We start from the raw sequence: 17,583 nt of genomic DNA on the forward strand, positions 1-17,583 counted from the left end.
TGGCACCTTTGATCTCATGATCAATAGATCGCCATATTGCTGGTTGGGCGCGGGCTCTAATTTGAAAAGCACTTGGTGCAATCAAAAAGAGATTTCGTAATAGAATACCATAAAAAGACTATTAAATATCTACATTTAATTAAAATACACATTTTATTGAAATCTCTGTACAATACAATTATTATATACAACAATTATTCAATTAATAAAGTCCTAATAAATTATATACAAATGTATAATGTATACAGCATATCTTAGAAATTAATAAACAACCCATAAAGTGGTAATATTTTGATAAAACAATGATGATAATAATAATAATGTCTATATCTAAAATGTACAAGAAACGTTGGATAAATATCATTTGACAGATATAAAATATATGGCACCCTCTTTCACTCATATTTTATACCTATGTATAAAATTTACTGAATTTTATCGCAACAAGAATGTTTTAGAAGTAACAGAGGTTAAAATGCAAGAAACAATTATCATATATATTCACAGCCGCCATATTGTAGATTGTGCGATTCGGTCATGCGCGAGCGACAGTTATTGGTACGCTTTTTGGCAGAGTGATCCTACTGTTCTTTCCTATACTATAGCGACAGTGCGCTCTCTCCCGCGCAGCCTCGCGCGCAGCTTCCTATGTGCGCATGCGCACACGGTCAAACACCACGCCGCGCCGCTGGAACTGAAGCGCACAGTACTATACAAAGATTTTTGTATCTTTTTCATAAACTGAGGGATGGCTACTGACATTAAGCTTAAGGATTATACATTGTATAAAGAAAGAATTAAAGAAAAAAGGACTCATTATATTAATTGTTATCGGTAATATCGGTAAGTGGCGAGCCGCCACTGGCTACCGACAAGGATCCCCCACAGTGTAGATAGCGCATAGTCGTTTAAACTTTCAATTAATCGGTTCGCGCATCAGGAGAGACTGTTTTGCTCGGCTTCGTATCGGGCCGGTTCCTTAAACTTTCGACACGAACTTTGTTTCGACAGCCTTTCGCGTGCCGCGAGTGAAACGTTCAGACGAAAAATACTTGGGATAGTTTGCGCAATCTGTTTGTCGCGTTATGTAAGTTTACAGACGCTGGGCAATTAGGCGCCCCCGGTTCAATGCACCTATATTCGTGCTCTGTGATACGTCTGGTCATGGTCGGCTGTTTCCATCGAGGAGCACACTCGTTACACTGAAAACGAGCGTGATTTAGTACTGTGCGTGCAACGGGAGGATTCCTGATGATTTGGAACGAAATTGAGGGAAATTAGTTGAAATAATGGAAATCCTATTTATCTGGGAAGAAAAGGAAAGGGAACGTTTCGCGATTACAGTTACGGAAAATATGACAGAGGAAAAAGGAAAGAAGCGTAACGAATGGCGCAAGGTGCTTCCGATCGTAAAACTGGGAAAAGCGCAACGACCGCAACCGCTTCTTCTTTCTCTTCGATCGGGGATTATCTCGAGACCCCGAGTTAATCACCGTTCGGCTCGGTGATTTAGAGCCGTACCGTGATCATCGATAGTGCAGCGAACTCGATCTTCGACGCACACTTCCGCCGGAAGCTGCCACCCTGAAACTTATTCGAGCGTGTCCGATCGGTTGCGTGATCACCAATCAAGTGACGTGTCTATTCTCTCCTCTCGATCGATCTATCTCTATCGATGATTTCTTTCGTCCGTCTCTTTGCTTCCGTTATCGCTCGACGTAACTTCGATTCAACCCGTTCCACACTTCCTGTGCTTCCTTTTCATTCTTGGAACGTTCGCGTAAAGGTCGTTAAAAATTGTAATTGATTACGGTGTACGCATAATAATAACGAGAAAAGAAGAATCTCATCCTCTAATGATCGTCTTACAATAAGAGCCCAATATCGAATGGGTCAACCCATTGATCATTCTATTTTTCGTAGCTGAGCGCAATAATTCCTCGATCCGATCGATTTATATTCGGATGGAAGAAAAATGTTTCAGACAGTCTGACGCGTGGATAACGTATGATATTACATCGATATTTTTTATCCTCTATTTTCGTTTTGATCTTTTCACGAACTTCGAGACCATTACTCGGACAATCTGCGAGGCAGATCGGCAATGGGTGACGTTGATAGATCGAGAACACCTCGTCGACTCATTACGCTGAATATTCATCAAGACGAAACCTCTTTGCTCGGTGAATTTAAATCGACCGATCTAGAGTAGAGGGGAAGTAGAGATCGAGAGACGAATACAAGACGCGAAAACTTCCTCGAAACGATAGCCTGCCAGATCGACGCTACCGATCTTCACCTGTACGACCATTTAGGCGACGACTCTCTCTTTTCTCCGGCGATGTACGAATCGATACCCCGTTCACGTGGGTACCGGTGCAAACAGAAACTCAATCTGATCACGCCTGCATCGAAAGACGACCTAGATTATTATCTCCAATCGGTGTTCCTATTTTTATTCGGTTCACCGTGTTGTGTTTGGCACTGAACTTGCCACCGTTTCAATTAAACCTGCTCTATACTTAAGCAGCCTGTTAGAAAATCCGATCGATCGTCTAATATTATCAGGACACTTTTACGAGTAATAGTTGACCTGAAATAGCGTATCGAGGGATGCATTTAAAAATAAGGCGCAACATTTTGTGTCGTACCTTCCGATCGAACCGTATCCCTCCTCTATTTATAGGAACGGTAGATGAGTTCATTTGAAAAGCCACTCCCATAATAGGTGGAACATGCGAGCTACGTTTGAAGGTGGTTTGATTCGAGCCGGCGCACGAATCTTTTTTCCCTTTGCTCGAAAAAGCGAACGAGACTCTTTTGTTCGAATCTATGATTCGTGGAACGAGGACAAAGGGTCTGTGAACCCTACGTGGCTGTGTTGCACAATGCGAGGAACTTAAAAAAAAAAAAAAAGGCGAGAACCAGAAGGAAAATGCCGTGAAGAACGGACGATTTTCCGTGCAGATAGCTACTGTAATTTTCCTCTTGCTTTGTTACGCAAAAGTGCAGGAGTTCAAAAAGCCTTTCTTCTTACTCCGAAGGGACATTTTCAAAGTATTAATCGCGATGTTATTAAAAAACTTTGACTCTTCTCGAAAATCGACCGACAACAGGTGCGGAAAGTCTGTTCATCTATGCGGATTTAATGAAATTATAATGAGATTAATTTTCGAAAAGGTCACGCGTCTTTCTGCGTGAAAAAGTAAATCCAGTCACGAGAAAGCACTCCTTCGAGCGTACGTTGCTGGCATGGAAAATGCAAAAAATATCACGATCGAGCTTAAGTAAAAATAGGTGAACCAATGTCGATGATAATCTGGGTCAGCTAGAAACGAGATTGATCGGGTGAAACCGTGTCTAGAATCGAAATTCAATGCGCGACGTATCGATGGAGTTCGATAACTTGTAGGTCGGACTGTCGAGGGGGTAAATTACCAGGCTGATCGACCTCGAAACAAAGTACTCATCAAATTTTCCTGCGCAACCGAGCGCAACAGCGAAAGGGTTAACCACGATGCACGAAAGAAAGACGCGTATATACTGATCCATAATTCTGCGAGTGGCGCTTCGGAATATCGACAGACGGTCTCTCGATAATGCGATACACCTTCGGGCGGTTTCACACGGTGTCTCGTTCTGGAATTCCACAGATCCCCTCGAATTCCAGGCTATCGTGGAAAGAGCAAAGTAGAAAAAAGAAATTCCTTCAGGAAAGAGAGGCGAGTACGTGACAGAGGATAGAGGATCATAGTTGCATCAAATGAGAGACGTAGGAAGGAAGCAGTGGCAACGAGCGGTCCGTAACAGTTGCATCCGCGGAATGTTGACCTAGTGATATCGGAGGGAGCCGGGCGAGTGTGCTGATTTGACATAACTTCGAAAAGTAGTGCGGCGAGGGGGAAAATGCGAAACGGCGGTCAGCCGCAGCAGACGGCCGTGATGGCGCCGCCTCACCTAAACGGCTCGGCGCAATTCGTTTCCGCCGGTTACGTCGGCTACGTGCCGCGTCAATCCTGGGGGCAATTTCAAGGGCCGCAGCATCCGAGAAACACGACGGCCAGGCCGCTGTCCCATCCACCACCGCCACCCTCCAGAAGGGAGAGCCAAAGACCCTCTGGCAACAATGCTGGCAACCCTAAGAACAGCTCCCTTCCGCATTCCAAGCCGGGAACGCACAGAAGCACAACCCCTTCGGTGAGTTTAGCCGAGATATTTTACTACTTCAAACTTGTTAGGGTTAGGCATTCAGTTTAAACGTTCTTCCTCGAACTTTGATGATATCGAGGAAGGTGGTGGATTTTCTTCTTGAAAGTACGTCTAATGAATGATAAACAGTCGGTAATAGGTTTCCAGCCAGTTCAATTTCATTTCTTATCCAAGTATTCGAAGTAGAATCGAAGATGGCCGAAACACCGGTTAGATTTGATGACATTCCTTCACGGATGGTTTTAAGCCTCATATGGTATTCTACGACGTGCTTTTCTAGATACCTGCAACGCATAAGAGGATTCCCGTTTCCTTGCCTTTCTCTTTCTCTCCGCTACACTTTTTCTCACCTTGGCCGATAGGCTTACGATCACCGAAAACTACTGGCCTCGTAAATGACTTACGAAGTGGCCTAAGCGTGATAGATTAAATTTTAATCGCACGCTTAGACGACCTACCGGTGGCTCGAAATAAACACGTTGCGTAACGCTTCCCTCTTCTACGAGTTCAATTTCCTAATAGAACCTCTCAGTGGTCTAAGAATACTAATAATTTCCTCTCGGAGATACGTGTTGGAAACGCTAGAACCAAATTGATGAGAGAAGCGTTCGGGATCGGTTTTACGTCTGCCACCCTTCACTTCGATATTTCATGAGGAGTTGGAAGAAAAAAATACCAAGGGAGAAGAAAGGTGAAACACGTGGAGGATGCTAGCCGCAGTCACGAACGAGGATCCTCGAGGTTTCAGCAAGGAACAGCCTGCTCGTACTGTTTGCCAGACTCGGATAAAGCCTTGAGATTGACATCGACATGGGACGCGGAGAGAATACGCGAATCGAGCGGCCGTCTTCTCCGTCGAGGGACCAGTTTTCACCGTGAAGCTTTGCTCAACCCTAACCTCAGAGTCCCGTAGGCAACCCGAGATGCTAGAAAGTGGTCTCGGTGTCGCGTTTCGAGCTATTCGATCGAACACCTCGGACACGGGCACTGGCTGAGAATGGAAAAGAAAAGAAACGCTCCCGTGGTAATTTGCGGTCGAAGGAAAACCGATACTCCCCGTCTGCAATCATTTTTATTCCTCTATGCCAATAAAAATATGATTTTTACACATCGAGGAATGCTGGCTGGCAGCTACAGTCCATCCAACGAGACGGAGTCAGTAAATGTATACAAATTCGATATCTGCACACTAAAAAATCATGACAAATAATTTTTGCGCACCCTATGTACGGAATTTTGCTATGATTGCGATGTGCATATTTGAAAAACGCTATATTTCCCGCCTGGCTTTCCAAGTGTAGGAACAGAAAAAGGCGCTTTCGTCTCGGGATCGACTGCCACACTCATCAATGGGGCTGAGGACAGGTTATTGTTCATAGTGAGCCTAGTGGGGTTAATAACCCTCTCTGCCGTTCCCAAGCTTTCGCTTATACCAGCGGTGTTAAAGGGTGCAAATTGCGCTAGAAAAATAAATCCACTCCCCAACAGCCACCACCTTCCAAGTGGCGGCGGGTATGGATAAACTGTCCACTCATGGGCTGGCCAATCGTCGTTTTCGGGTACGGAAGACCCAACACTTGACTCGTTGTCGTCAGGACAGATCATTGTGTAAGTGAACCTAGTGGGGCTAATAGCCTGCTCTGCCGTGCCCAAGTTTTTACTTATATCGGCGGTGTTAAAGGGCGCAATTGCGCTGAAAGCAGCTACCACACTCCCAAGTGGAGTGGGGTTGGACAAATTCGCTCATGGACTGGCCAATCATCGCATGGGTACGGAAAACCCAACACTTGACTCTTTGTCGACGTGTAAGGAGTTTTGCTCTAGGATACATTTACTTTATCAAGCTAACCTCAGTGGTTCCCAGCTACACCCACCAGGTGCTTAACGTCCACAGCCAGAGCCCCGTTTGCCAGCGGTAAACCGGTGCCCGGACCACGCCACGAGGAGGAGGGGTTGGCACATGTCACCGCTGGGGCTGTCTGCAAGGCCCCGAACGGCATCTTTGTGGCCCTGGGGCTGAGGACAGACGATTCCTGCCCCAGACGCCTATAATCCCGCTTTTTGGAACTCATGCCGGGGGACCGCCAGCGAGAACGGACCAATCCCGCCGCCACCTGGCGGTCGCCAACTCAAGTTAAAGGCGTCCGGGCAGACTCACCGCCTTCCCTTTCCACTAAACGCCTACACAAGCAAGGTACCACCGAAAGTTGGCCCTGAACTCGACACTTGCCAGCCAATAATAAAAGCCGCTAGCATCCATCGCGTGACTGGTTTCGTTGGACGAACTATAGAAATAGTCAAACAAATTTCAATCGTTCTATTAATGAGTCGCAGGGAGGGGGGTAATTATGCAAATGTAGCAGGTCTATCAACCATTTTGTTCGGCGTACGATTGGAAAGTTAGCTCGAACAAAGAAAAACCGTCGACAAAAGAAGGTTTTACAGAGATTATCCCGGTGCAGCGAGGAAATACCGGTGTAACAGGATTCTCGAGGACCGTAAGATCTCTCAGCGGCTGTATGCTCCTTTTTTTTCTTCCCACTTTCGTACGAGATCGAGCGAGGCCAATGCAAGGTCGACGATTCTGGTTCCTTTCAGTGCACCCGAATTTATTTCGGACGACGATGAGACATCGCCGATGCAGCGGCTGCATCGAGGGAATTCCAAGATTCTTGTTCATCGCCGTTGCACTTGCGCAGCGTTAATGCGCGCGATGACGATTGTGACGGAGATGCAGTTTCAATTTCCCTCGTGCAAATGTTGCTGCATTCTGCACGCGATTGTCTATATGGTATCGGCATGCGAACGTTGGCATACATAAGTGAACAGGCACGGGTGTGCGTCGAACGTAAATTTCTTGCGAGTGGTATCGTTCTAAGCTAACCGGAGGCTCGTGCGCTGCATTGGAAAATGCGGTAAACCTGTATTCCGTTAGATCGTCGAAGTTTGTGGTCGAACGCGTCCAGGAGTACTGGTCGATGATATTAGGTGGTCAGAAAATATTCTTCGCGCAACGTTCGTAATTCCCGTTGCCTTTTTTTCCCCTCTACATCTATTCATATTCTTCTGGTTTATTATTTTTTTTCTTCTTCTTCTTGTTCGTGCTTATACGTTAACCACGTAACCAAGGAAACAGTTATGCGAGTCTCGTCGTTTCACCGGTCGAACTCACGAAACAGTTGGTTCCGTCTTTTCTGCAGAGAGGAAAGAAATCGAGTTCGCGGGAACTTTGATAAAGTTCGAGTTGATAAAGTTGCCGATCGAATTATGAGCGCATGACGGAGCTTTCGGGGCAATTACGGGGCTAACGTAATAATCGTCGAGGCAACTCGTTTAGAACGCGAAATTCGGGCAATTTATTAGAGAGTATCGCGGCAGGAATTCGCGCGGAAAGATGTTCATTCGCGATCTCGGTCGAATGAATATTGCACGTCGGACGGGAAAACGTCGAGGGGCAACGGCGAAATTAAAAGATGGAAAATATATCTGTGCCCGTGGCTTTTAGGTCTTTTCGAAATGGAGAAAAAAAAAAAAAAAAAAACAGGCTGCCACGGTGAAACCGCTTTGCACCGTGATATCACTGGAGCATGCTCTCGCGTATTCCGTTTTTCTCGGCTACGACAAACATTCGACGCAGCCACGAGGCACGGCAAAGTCGCGAGGGATTCTAAAACAGCGTTTTTAGCGCGTAAAGTTGAACCGTTCGAGGTCGGCCTTCTATTAGCATACGAGAAGATCCCCGGGAATTGGAATTTTTTTCCCTTTCCTAATTATGATAACGCGCGGACTAGTTGCTTTTTTATTCTAATTTCAAGACAACCTTTACTTTTTATTACTTTTATATCGTGCTGATACCGCGTCACGCGCACTTCCATTCAGTATCTCGATTCATTGAAGGAAAAAGAAAAAAGAACACGATATTTATTAACCGGTGCGAGCAGCGCAACACGAATAGCGTTTTCTCGCGGAATTAGAAACGTGTATCAGAATTGCACCTTTTAATGCGCGTTTTGTTCACGTTAGTAGAGCGAGAAGGCAGGATTTATCTTCTTAGGCAAACATGCCGCGTTGAAACCACGTCTTCCTTAGCGATTTTCATTTATTTCACAGCAGGCCAAGCACGCGATTCGTCGGTGTACCAGCGACAAGACGCGGTATTCGCTCGCGCCGCAACGCTCGGAATCACTCGGTCGGACCCTGAAGTGCCGTTTAAACTTTAATTTCAGCTCCCTCTCGCGCGATGAATTACTCTCGCGGCAAACCAGGTCGAACGACACATGGCGCTAACGCACGCTCGTTGAACTACTTTCGAACGTTCAAGTTCCCTGTAGCCGAGACTCGTCCAGAATCTTTCCCCGACGACCGAGCCGTCAACGGCGACGACGACGATCGCCACCGTTCCCCAACGCTCGTAAATTGGATTTTTATGGAAATGCCGTTGTAACGGCGTTCAGCCGTCGTGGATTCTTCGACGATTACCTAACGACCCCGTTAGAAAATTGTCTTGGTCCACTTTTGCCCGTCGTTCCAGGGAATTAACACTTTTATGCCTACCCGTTTCCCTCCCCGTGTCGTTCAGCTGCTCCTCCAAGGTGTTCCCTCGTAATTAGCTCCGACAGATCTTGATCTAGGTACACGAGAAACGAGATAAGGGAGACCGGGTATGGTTGTCACAATTGTTATAAAAAAGAACCCATGGCAACGCATGGACATATTGTCTAAGACTGCTGACTTAATGATCTTCAATAATTTTTGATTTATTTTAATTTATTTTTAATGATTTAGAATTCTTAATTTTATTATAAATATTTTAAAATTTAATTAGCATTCATAATTAATTTTCTTTTTTCATATATTTCCAATTATAAGTTTAATTTTGTGTTCAAGGCTGTATAGTTTCTTAGTTTCATTATTATTTTGTGTTTAAATTTCAGAATGAAACTTTAAATATAAGAGATTGTTACTTTTTCTTAATTTTGGCTATTTAAATGTGTGACAACGAACCCAAACGGAGTACATTGTCACAAAACAATTACTACAGATAAAACTAATATTTTTTATAAACTTACCTGTACATAGTTTATATTAAAGTTCTGAATGAACTTCCCTGCAACTATAACTTGTAAAAAATAAAAATAAAAAAATGTGACAACCATACCCAGTCTCCCCTACAGGTGGAAGAAGAACATCCTAGACGAGTAATTTGTGAAATTAGATCTTTATGAATAGACGAGTCCTAATGATACTACTTACCTAATCTCAGCATCCGAGACGGGAAGAGTACGTCTCTGTTCGAAGTCACGCAGAATTATCTGTCACACGTGCGGCTATTTACGCTGCTTTCAAAGCTTTGTCGAGCTTCTTCCGATACTCTAACAAGAATCGATGAATCTGGCTAGAGCAAGGACGCGATTAAAAATACCTTTTTACGTGACTCGTACCTCCGTCTGACCAGAAACGAGATCGATCTCCTTCCAGCCATCACTTTCTCCAGTTAAGTTAAAGGTCGCTGGTCCCTCCGTGCTCGCCGACTCGAATATTATTATTACGTCTTGTTTCACGGGTCGACGATCGCGCGGGGCTTTGTGAAAACCCCGTAGCCCTTTGTCGAATGTTTTCTATGCGTTTGAAATTCAATTTGCTGTTTGATTTGCTCGACTTCCCGGCTAAACCTTTGCGGGCGAAACATTTTTCGAGCATGAATTACCGAACAAAAGGTTGAGAGGGAAAATGTTTGATTCTTTGGTTCGAAATTCAATTTAAGAGTGGAATATTTGTACAACAAACGATTTCCAGAATCAAGATCTCCAGTTAGTTCCATTTTGGATTTCAACGCGAAGGCTGTTCGTTCTGTCCCTATCTGAGGTCTGGTTACACATTGTAATCCCGTGGCGCCGGATTTTGTTTGCTCGTTCTAATATCGCCGGTGTTGACACTGCTGATTGACCCCAGAACACTTGCCGTGTCAGACAAGACGCTTGCTCGAAGCATTCTCTATCGTCCCGTCGCACCTTGAGCACTAATTACATGCAGTAGCTCGTGTTTAGTCGCTCGACAGCCAACCAAATGCACAGGAAATCTCAGGCAGACGGTCTCTGACAATTGTCCCCGAAGATAATCCACTGACAGGGAACCGTTCGCGTTCAGTCATTTGCATTTGTTCAGAGACAAATTCCTTGGAAAGGAGTCGACAAGACTGATGATTCTTCGGATGGTTAAAATAGATCTGTTTTGTTGCGAAAGTCTCGAGTAAGGTAAGGATGTTGGCACGATCGCTTCAGCGTTGAAAATTTAGTATTATCGCTATTATTATTATTATTATCTCTGTTATTATTATCAGTGTTTTACTGATTACTTATTAATAGAACCACCAAAGGGGGCAAGATGACTGTTATCGAGCTAAAGAATGAATGTATATATTAAATTATGTGTAATCCTTTATCTATTTAATTTTCTACGTTATTTTCAATTTAAAAATAAGTGTGCATCGAACGTCGGTAGTTCTAGCGTTAACCCTTGAAGATCCAGCAGTATTTCAAGTTTACATACCGCTAGCTCCAAGCTATTTTTCATACGAAAAGAAATTATATACTAAAGATTTTTATATTAAGTATAGAAAAAAATATTTATTTTTTAGTAAACATTCGTTGATATGTTTTCAGACTAATAAGATGATTTAACCCTTTGCCTGCTATGAACACATATATGCGTCAGGTAAAAGCTGTCCGTGTCGACTATGGAGGTACATATGCGTCTATAATTTGTTTCTTGTATATCTTAACACTAAACCTACCACACGTGGTCAAATGACCGTTTTTAAAATACTTATGTGGGAAATGTGCAATCAAGAATCTTATAATTTATAAAAAATGCGGTGAAAAAGAATAAAATAGATATTATTTATTTTTAAATATAAGAAAATATTTTGTTCACTATTTAACTGTTCATAATCTTCACTCTATATTAAAAAATGTCTTTTTCAAAGCGGTCATTGACCGTTTACGGTAGGAATAGGTAGGTATACATGAAGTATCGGTAGGTTTAATGTTAATCATAATCAAATACAAGTTATCAACGCATGTTACTAATTACACGCCATATATTATCAGATTATAATAATACGATAAAACAGTAGCAGAAAAAAGAAAAATGAAGAGAAATAAAAAAAATGATAAGTGGTATTGACTTAATTCTTATTTCATATACACAGATCGTTTAAGCCTAGAGAACTCAGTAGTCAAAGGATTAAGTTTTATATTCTTTTGGAGTATGATACTTTTTGAAACACTATAGTATCCCTGGCAAGTATCATAATAAAATTTTGTTTCTCGTCTTCTCCCTAGAACCTTTCGATCCATTTTCATACTATGCAGTCTTTTCCAGTCCCTTTGCGAATGATGTGTAATTTTCCATTTAGTCATTGCAATTCTTGTTCAGCATTAACGCGTCCTTGAATTTTTTTCCCCATCTGAAAGTCATCTCCTAATTAATCATCTAATAGCTAACAAACTTTAGTTAACAAATTCACAGAAATGAGCTAGCACAATACTTAACTCGTTAATTGAAAATATTACTATTTTCCTAGTATTAATCATTACACTATTATATATATGTTTTTTTTCTTGTATTTTTCTTTCTTAATCTTTTTCTTCTTGTCTGTCTCTTATTTTTCTTATTTTTCTATGTACTGTACAAAACAAAAATGCTTAATGACAAGTTATACAAATGGTTGAACAATTTAATGCAATATGTATCCACTTATAAAAAGGACCATGCCCGTATATTCTAATAAATAAAATAAAATAAAATGACAGCAATAACAATGACAAAAATAACAAAATGATTTTTGCCGCAATACAAGCGGCATTCGACCCAATAAGTAAAAGTGTCACGCCGCGAATATTGCGGCATCGGGCCGATCAGCGTTAAGTATTAATTTTCGCGAATGGAATAAAGTTAGTAACGGTGATCGACTCGCGAGACCAGCGATGCGGTAAACGTGTTAATCGCTCGATTATCGGGCGACGTCATCGCGTTAAGATCCATGGAGAAAATGAAGAAGAAGCAGTGCACTCGTGCCCTCCCCGGCACATGCCCGGTGCTCTTCAGCTTCCCTTGTCGGTACTTTAACTACCTACGTGCCGGCTCTTTGTGCCGCTGACACCCGCTAATTATAATTTGTGTCGTGAGGCAAGCAGACGGGAAAAGGGGCTAAGATGTGCTTGCCTCTCGACTCTTGGTTGCAGCAACATCACACGAACTCGGTTTCTTTCCCTCTTTCTCCACCGTTTTTGCCACTGGTGCAAGCGGTCTTCCGTCCTCGAAATACCCTGTTTTTCATCTTTCCTCTCGCCACCCGGAAATGCGAATAGCAGCCGGCTCTAATCGCCGTAACGACAGTGGTTTGCGCTAAAGAAAAAAGAAAGAAAAAATGAAAGATAGGAAATCGAGGCCGTTCGAACTTGCCCGGAATTGCTCGTTCTTTTTTTCTCTCTGTTCCCGCTTAAAACTTCCGTCGTTTTCTTCTTCCATGCCCCTGTTCGATCTTCGAGGCGATTGATTTTGTCGCCAGCCTAGTTGAATCTCCACACTGGACGTCTCGAAGCTGCATTATTTTTTCATTAATTTTCCCTTCGCGAAATCACGGTTTAAATGTTGGAATTAATATTCGCGGATGGAATGCGCGGCGCAAAGCGTTCCAGTTCCATGGAACGAGACAAATTTTGTTGCTCGAGAGATGAAAGGGTGTCGATAAACAGATGCACGTACTCTCGCTATTTCTGTCTCGTTCTTTTTTTTTTCATTTTTATTCAAAGGCTGTTTGTGCGTTCGCAAGGCGCGCGTGAAAAGTCGCGTAGATAAAAAGCTGGTATCAGAGAGAGAGAGAGGATTGAAGGTACATAGAGACGGGGGAGGGAAAAGCCGCGACTAACGCTCCACAAAATGCGGAAAATCTGCTTTGCAAATTTTCTCCTATGATCCAGGCTACAGTCAGCGTCGTTCGAGAGCGTTTCAACGCCTCGATGAATTTACGAGATATCGATTTTACTCCCGCGCTTTTAACGCTCCTCTTTCCGTACCACCGCCAATAACTTTCTTCCAAATTGACTCTCGCTAATGTCTTTTTATTCTTATTTCATAATCCCTCGCTTTATTAAAGGGCCCTCTTCGTTTCGCCATAAAAACGAGCAACAGGATGAAAGGTTCGTAGGCGATTGTTAGAGAAGTTGCTTAATTGTTGAATGGATATTGTGTTTCGCACATTTTTTCCACCGCGTTTATGATGTCACGTGTCATCCGTTAGAAGGGAGCCAAGGAGAACTGCATTTCTCACCGGTGTAACCGGCGTTTATTATCTCCGCGAAGGACGCGAATCGTCGAAGAAAGTCCCACGTGGATCTCCTCCGCGATTCACGGATTCTTTCGCGGATGATTCCTGCCGTTTTTGTCCCGCGGCGATTCGAAACTCGAACGCCTCCTGCAGCGAGGGAACACGAAAAGCCACGTTCGCGAACACCTTACGTTTTTTCGCCGCCGGCGAGTATTTTACGGTGATGTAACCCGACGTGATGTAAACGGGTAAAATTGAAACCAAGCAACGGCAAACACTTCTCCGTACATTATCCGGCACCTTTTTTTTCCAAAAGTTTCACTACCGTTGTATGTATAAGAAACAACAGGAAGCACCTTTCACATTGCAAAGATGAAAAATAACGTTATTATTATCTTCTTGTGTAATTTGGCAAAACACTTCTATGAATATTATCTATAACTTTTTTTCTTTTCAAAAAGTTCCACTACCGTTGTATAAGAAACAACAGGAAGTACCTTTCATATTATTAAAATGAAAAATATTGGAAAGACCAGTAACATTATTGTTATCTTCTCGAGTAACTTGGCAAAATACTTCTATGAACATTATCTATAACTACTTTTTTTTCAAAAAGTTTCACTACCGTTGTATAGGAAACAACAGGGAGTACCTTTCACATTGCAAAGATGAAAAATATTGGAAAGATCAGTAACATTATTGTTATCTTCTCGAGTAACTTGGCAAAATACTTCTATAAACATTATCTATAACTATTTTTTTTTATAAAAAGTTTCACTACTGTTGTATAAGAAACAACAGGAAGTACCTTTCATATTGCAAAGATGAAAAATATTGGAAAGATCAGTAACATTATTGTTATCTTCTCGAGTAACTTGGCAAAATACTTCTATAAACATTATCTATAACTATTTTTTTTATAAAAAGTTTCACTACTGTTGTATAAGAAACAACAGGAAGTACCTTTCATATTACTAAAATGGAAAATATTGGAAAGACCAGTAACATTATTATCTTCTCGTGTAATTTGGCAAAACACTTCTATGAACATTTTTTCCCAAAAATTTCACTGCCATTGTATAAGAAACAACAGGAAATGCCTTTCGCATTACTAAAATGAAAAACATTGGAAGGATAACGTTATCGTTATCTTCTTGTGTAATTTGGCAAAACCCAGCGGTTCCTAGTCGTCAGGAAATTTGCTAAAACCACAGATCCCGTATTCAGGCCTCGGTTAAGTCCGTCAAAAACTTTGATCATCGCGGTTTGTTGCGAGAATTTGGCAAAAATCCGTGGCACGGAAAACTTTGCTAAATCCCTGCTCGACGAGCCCCGAGGGCACAGTGGAAAGTAACTAATGGAGATGAAACTTTGTTGTTACAGAAGGTGGACCCCGAGCTGATATTCACGAAACAAGAACGAATTGGGAAGGGTAGTTTCGGCGAGGTGTTCAAAGGCATCGACAATAGGACCCAGCAGGTTGTCGCCATCAAGATCATTGATCTCGAGGAGGCGGAGGATGAGATCGAAGATATACAGCAGGAAATCATGGTGCTGTCACAGTGCGACAGCCCATACGTCACCAAGTATTATGGGTCCTATCTCAAGGTAAGCCTTTGATGTCGTTAAACATAAATCTTTCTATCGATATTCCTATCCGCCTCTATAGCGAATATTTTCTCCCTATTTTTCTCAAAATCCATGGCCCTTCGGGCATAGTCGACGGGTAAACTACTCGTATGGGGGTGTAAAAAAAGCCGTAGCCAGGGAATTGTCGGTTGCCGACGACGAAAAATCCACGCTCGCCACGCCTTTCTGTCGCCGTTCCGACTCGATGAACATCCACAATACTTTGAGAGGTGTAACGAGAACTTTAGACCCTTTGGTCCACTGTTAGGCACACTCCATCGATACGCCCTCGTCATTTTTCATAGGCGAAGAATAGGAAGGGCTCGACGCTCGGTTAACCATTGCTTCCGGCTGACAGTGTCGCACAGACGCTTCCGCTTCCTGTGGTTGCTTCGGCATCAAAGTATCGGGATATAAAATCGCGGCCGATGATGAAATTCTTCGTTTATTTTTAAATTGATTTTTAAATCGCGTCATTGTTTTGACCAGCACGAGCATACTTGGATCGAACAGCCGGGCAAACAACTAATGTTCGTTAATGACCGGTCCGCGCGATCATTAAGGAAAGTTCTCGACGGGGCTTAATATCGGGCGCCGCTTCATTTCATAGGTAATCATCTTAATTTTCCGCTTCCCGTGGCCGGAAACTAAGGGAGGCCCACGTTGCTGCCGCTGTAATCCGTTTCCTCATTCCCTCTGCTCCCACCGGGAATCGGCTGGCTTGTTTCTACCCTTGTCTCGCAATTAACGCTCTCGCATCTCCCTTCGTCTATCGTGGAAGATAACGATCGTTTTGATTCGCTTTCAGACATATAGGAAAATATAATGGAACATTTCCCAATCTCGCATCTTCCATAAATCTTCTGTTTTATCCAAAAGAAAAATAACCAGTCCATTAACACTAGAACTATCAAACCAGTTAAAATCACTGGTTTCAAGTTTCTTATTTTAAATTATAAATTTTACCAAGGTATTTTTCTTAAAACTTATGTTGGCTGTTGTCGAGAGCTATTATTCTTACAAAATAAAAGCGTTAAGAAATTTTTATTAGCATATTAGGTGAAAGGATTCTACAGAAGAAATCAACGCTATTTATTTTTCTTACGTGTTTATTTGCAGAAAGTTCAAAAGTTCCTAACAAGTGTGTTTAACAAAAAAATAATGGTTGTTTTTCATTGTGTAACAATCTTGCGGTATATTATTTAACATATTATAGTTAATAATTTGTAGCCATGCTTTTTGCAGCAATAGCAGCAGCACAGTAACGAGGCATGGATTTAATTAATCGAGTAATGTAGTCGTGTCGTATTTTATTTCATTCTTCTGTTAAATTTTGAAAAAGTATGTCTTATTAGAACTTCTATGATTTTTTATTCGACGTTTCATCTTTCCCTAAAAATACTCTATTGGATTTAAATCCGCAGATTGAGAAGGTCTATTTGTAGATCTTTTTGCGATTTTTGATGCATATTTGAGATCGTTTCATGCTGAGAAAACCAATTTTCTGGCATTTTTCTTTCAGCATATGGTTCATATGAGTTTCTAAAATCTTTTTATCCGCGACACTATTCATGACACTCTCAATTTTTATAGGAGAACCAACTCCTTGAGCGGAGGACGCTCTCCATACCAATGCTTTCTCCACCCTGTTTAACAGTTGGTGTTTGGTACCTGATATCATTTCTTGTGCCAACTAGACGTCGTACATACTGTCTTCCATCGCTGCTGAACAAATTAAATTTAAATTCGTCCAAAAAAAGAACAGCTTTCCAATTTTCACAATATTTTTTGGCAAACATTAATCGGGCTTCTGTAATTTTCTTAAAAATTTCTTAACGCTTTTCTTTTGGAAGGAAAACCATCTGGCCAGGAACTTTATCTATTTAATTTTCTACATTATTTTCAATTTAAAAATAAGTGTGCATTAAACGTTGATAGTATTAACCCTTTGCCCTACAATATTGTGCCACACTCGTGGCGCAACTTACAGTTCAAATGGATTAAATTCGATTGGTATTTTTCGTATGGTTGAATTTTCAATTTAATCATAATTATAATTTGCTGAGTCAAGGATCATTGAATATTATATATGCATAAAATTTCATTTTTCTTTATTTGTTTGAAAAATGAGCCAATAAATTAACTTCGACTGACTATCGACAAAATCATAAGCGAAGTGGTTAAGGCTTTCACGACCCGATTTGTCATAATTGATCGAGGGTGCGTTATTAGCACCCCTCGGGGGGCCGAGAGATCCATTGATAAGGAAACCTCGAGCAATTATCCAGAAATATTCTCCTGATTTCCAATCATTGGTCACAGTCAGTTCCCCTCTGTTCCAGAGTTTATCAATTACGAAACAGTTTCTCCTATATATCCTGCTTTAGCCTCGATGATCCAGGATTGCCGGTTAC

General features: G+C 42.0%; 1 protein-coding gene across 4 annotated transcripts in view; it reads left to right on the top strand.

Annotated features, from left to right (window-relative positions):
- The window catches only part of LOC114876825 (serine/threonine-protein kinase 26), a 100,796-nt gene that overhangs the window by 60,201 nt on the left and 23,012 nt on the right, over positions 1-17,583 (top strand). For 3 of the 4 annotated variants that reach the window (XM_029188669.2, XM_029188671.2, XM_029188670.2), the window contains one exon: positions 14,924-15,148. In XM_029188669.2, coding sequence (XP_029044502.1) covers positions 14,924-15,148 — 225 coding nt within the window. Of the gene's footprint in view, positions 1-3,713; positions 4,198-14,923; positions 15,149-17,583 lie in introns of all 4 variants that reach the window. The other variant, XM_029188668.2, reaches the window with a different exon arrangement.

This window comes from Osmia bicornis, chromosome 14, assembly GCF_907164935.1.
Source record: "Osmia bicornis bicornis chromosome 14, iOsmBic2.1, whole genome shotgun sequence".
NCBI classification, from domain to species: Eukaryota; Metazoa; Arthropoda; class Insecta; order Hymenoptera; family Megachilidae; genus Osmia; species Osmia bicornis.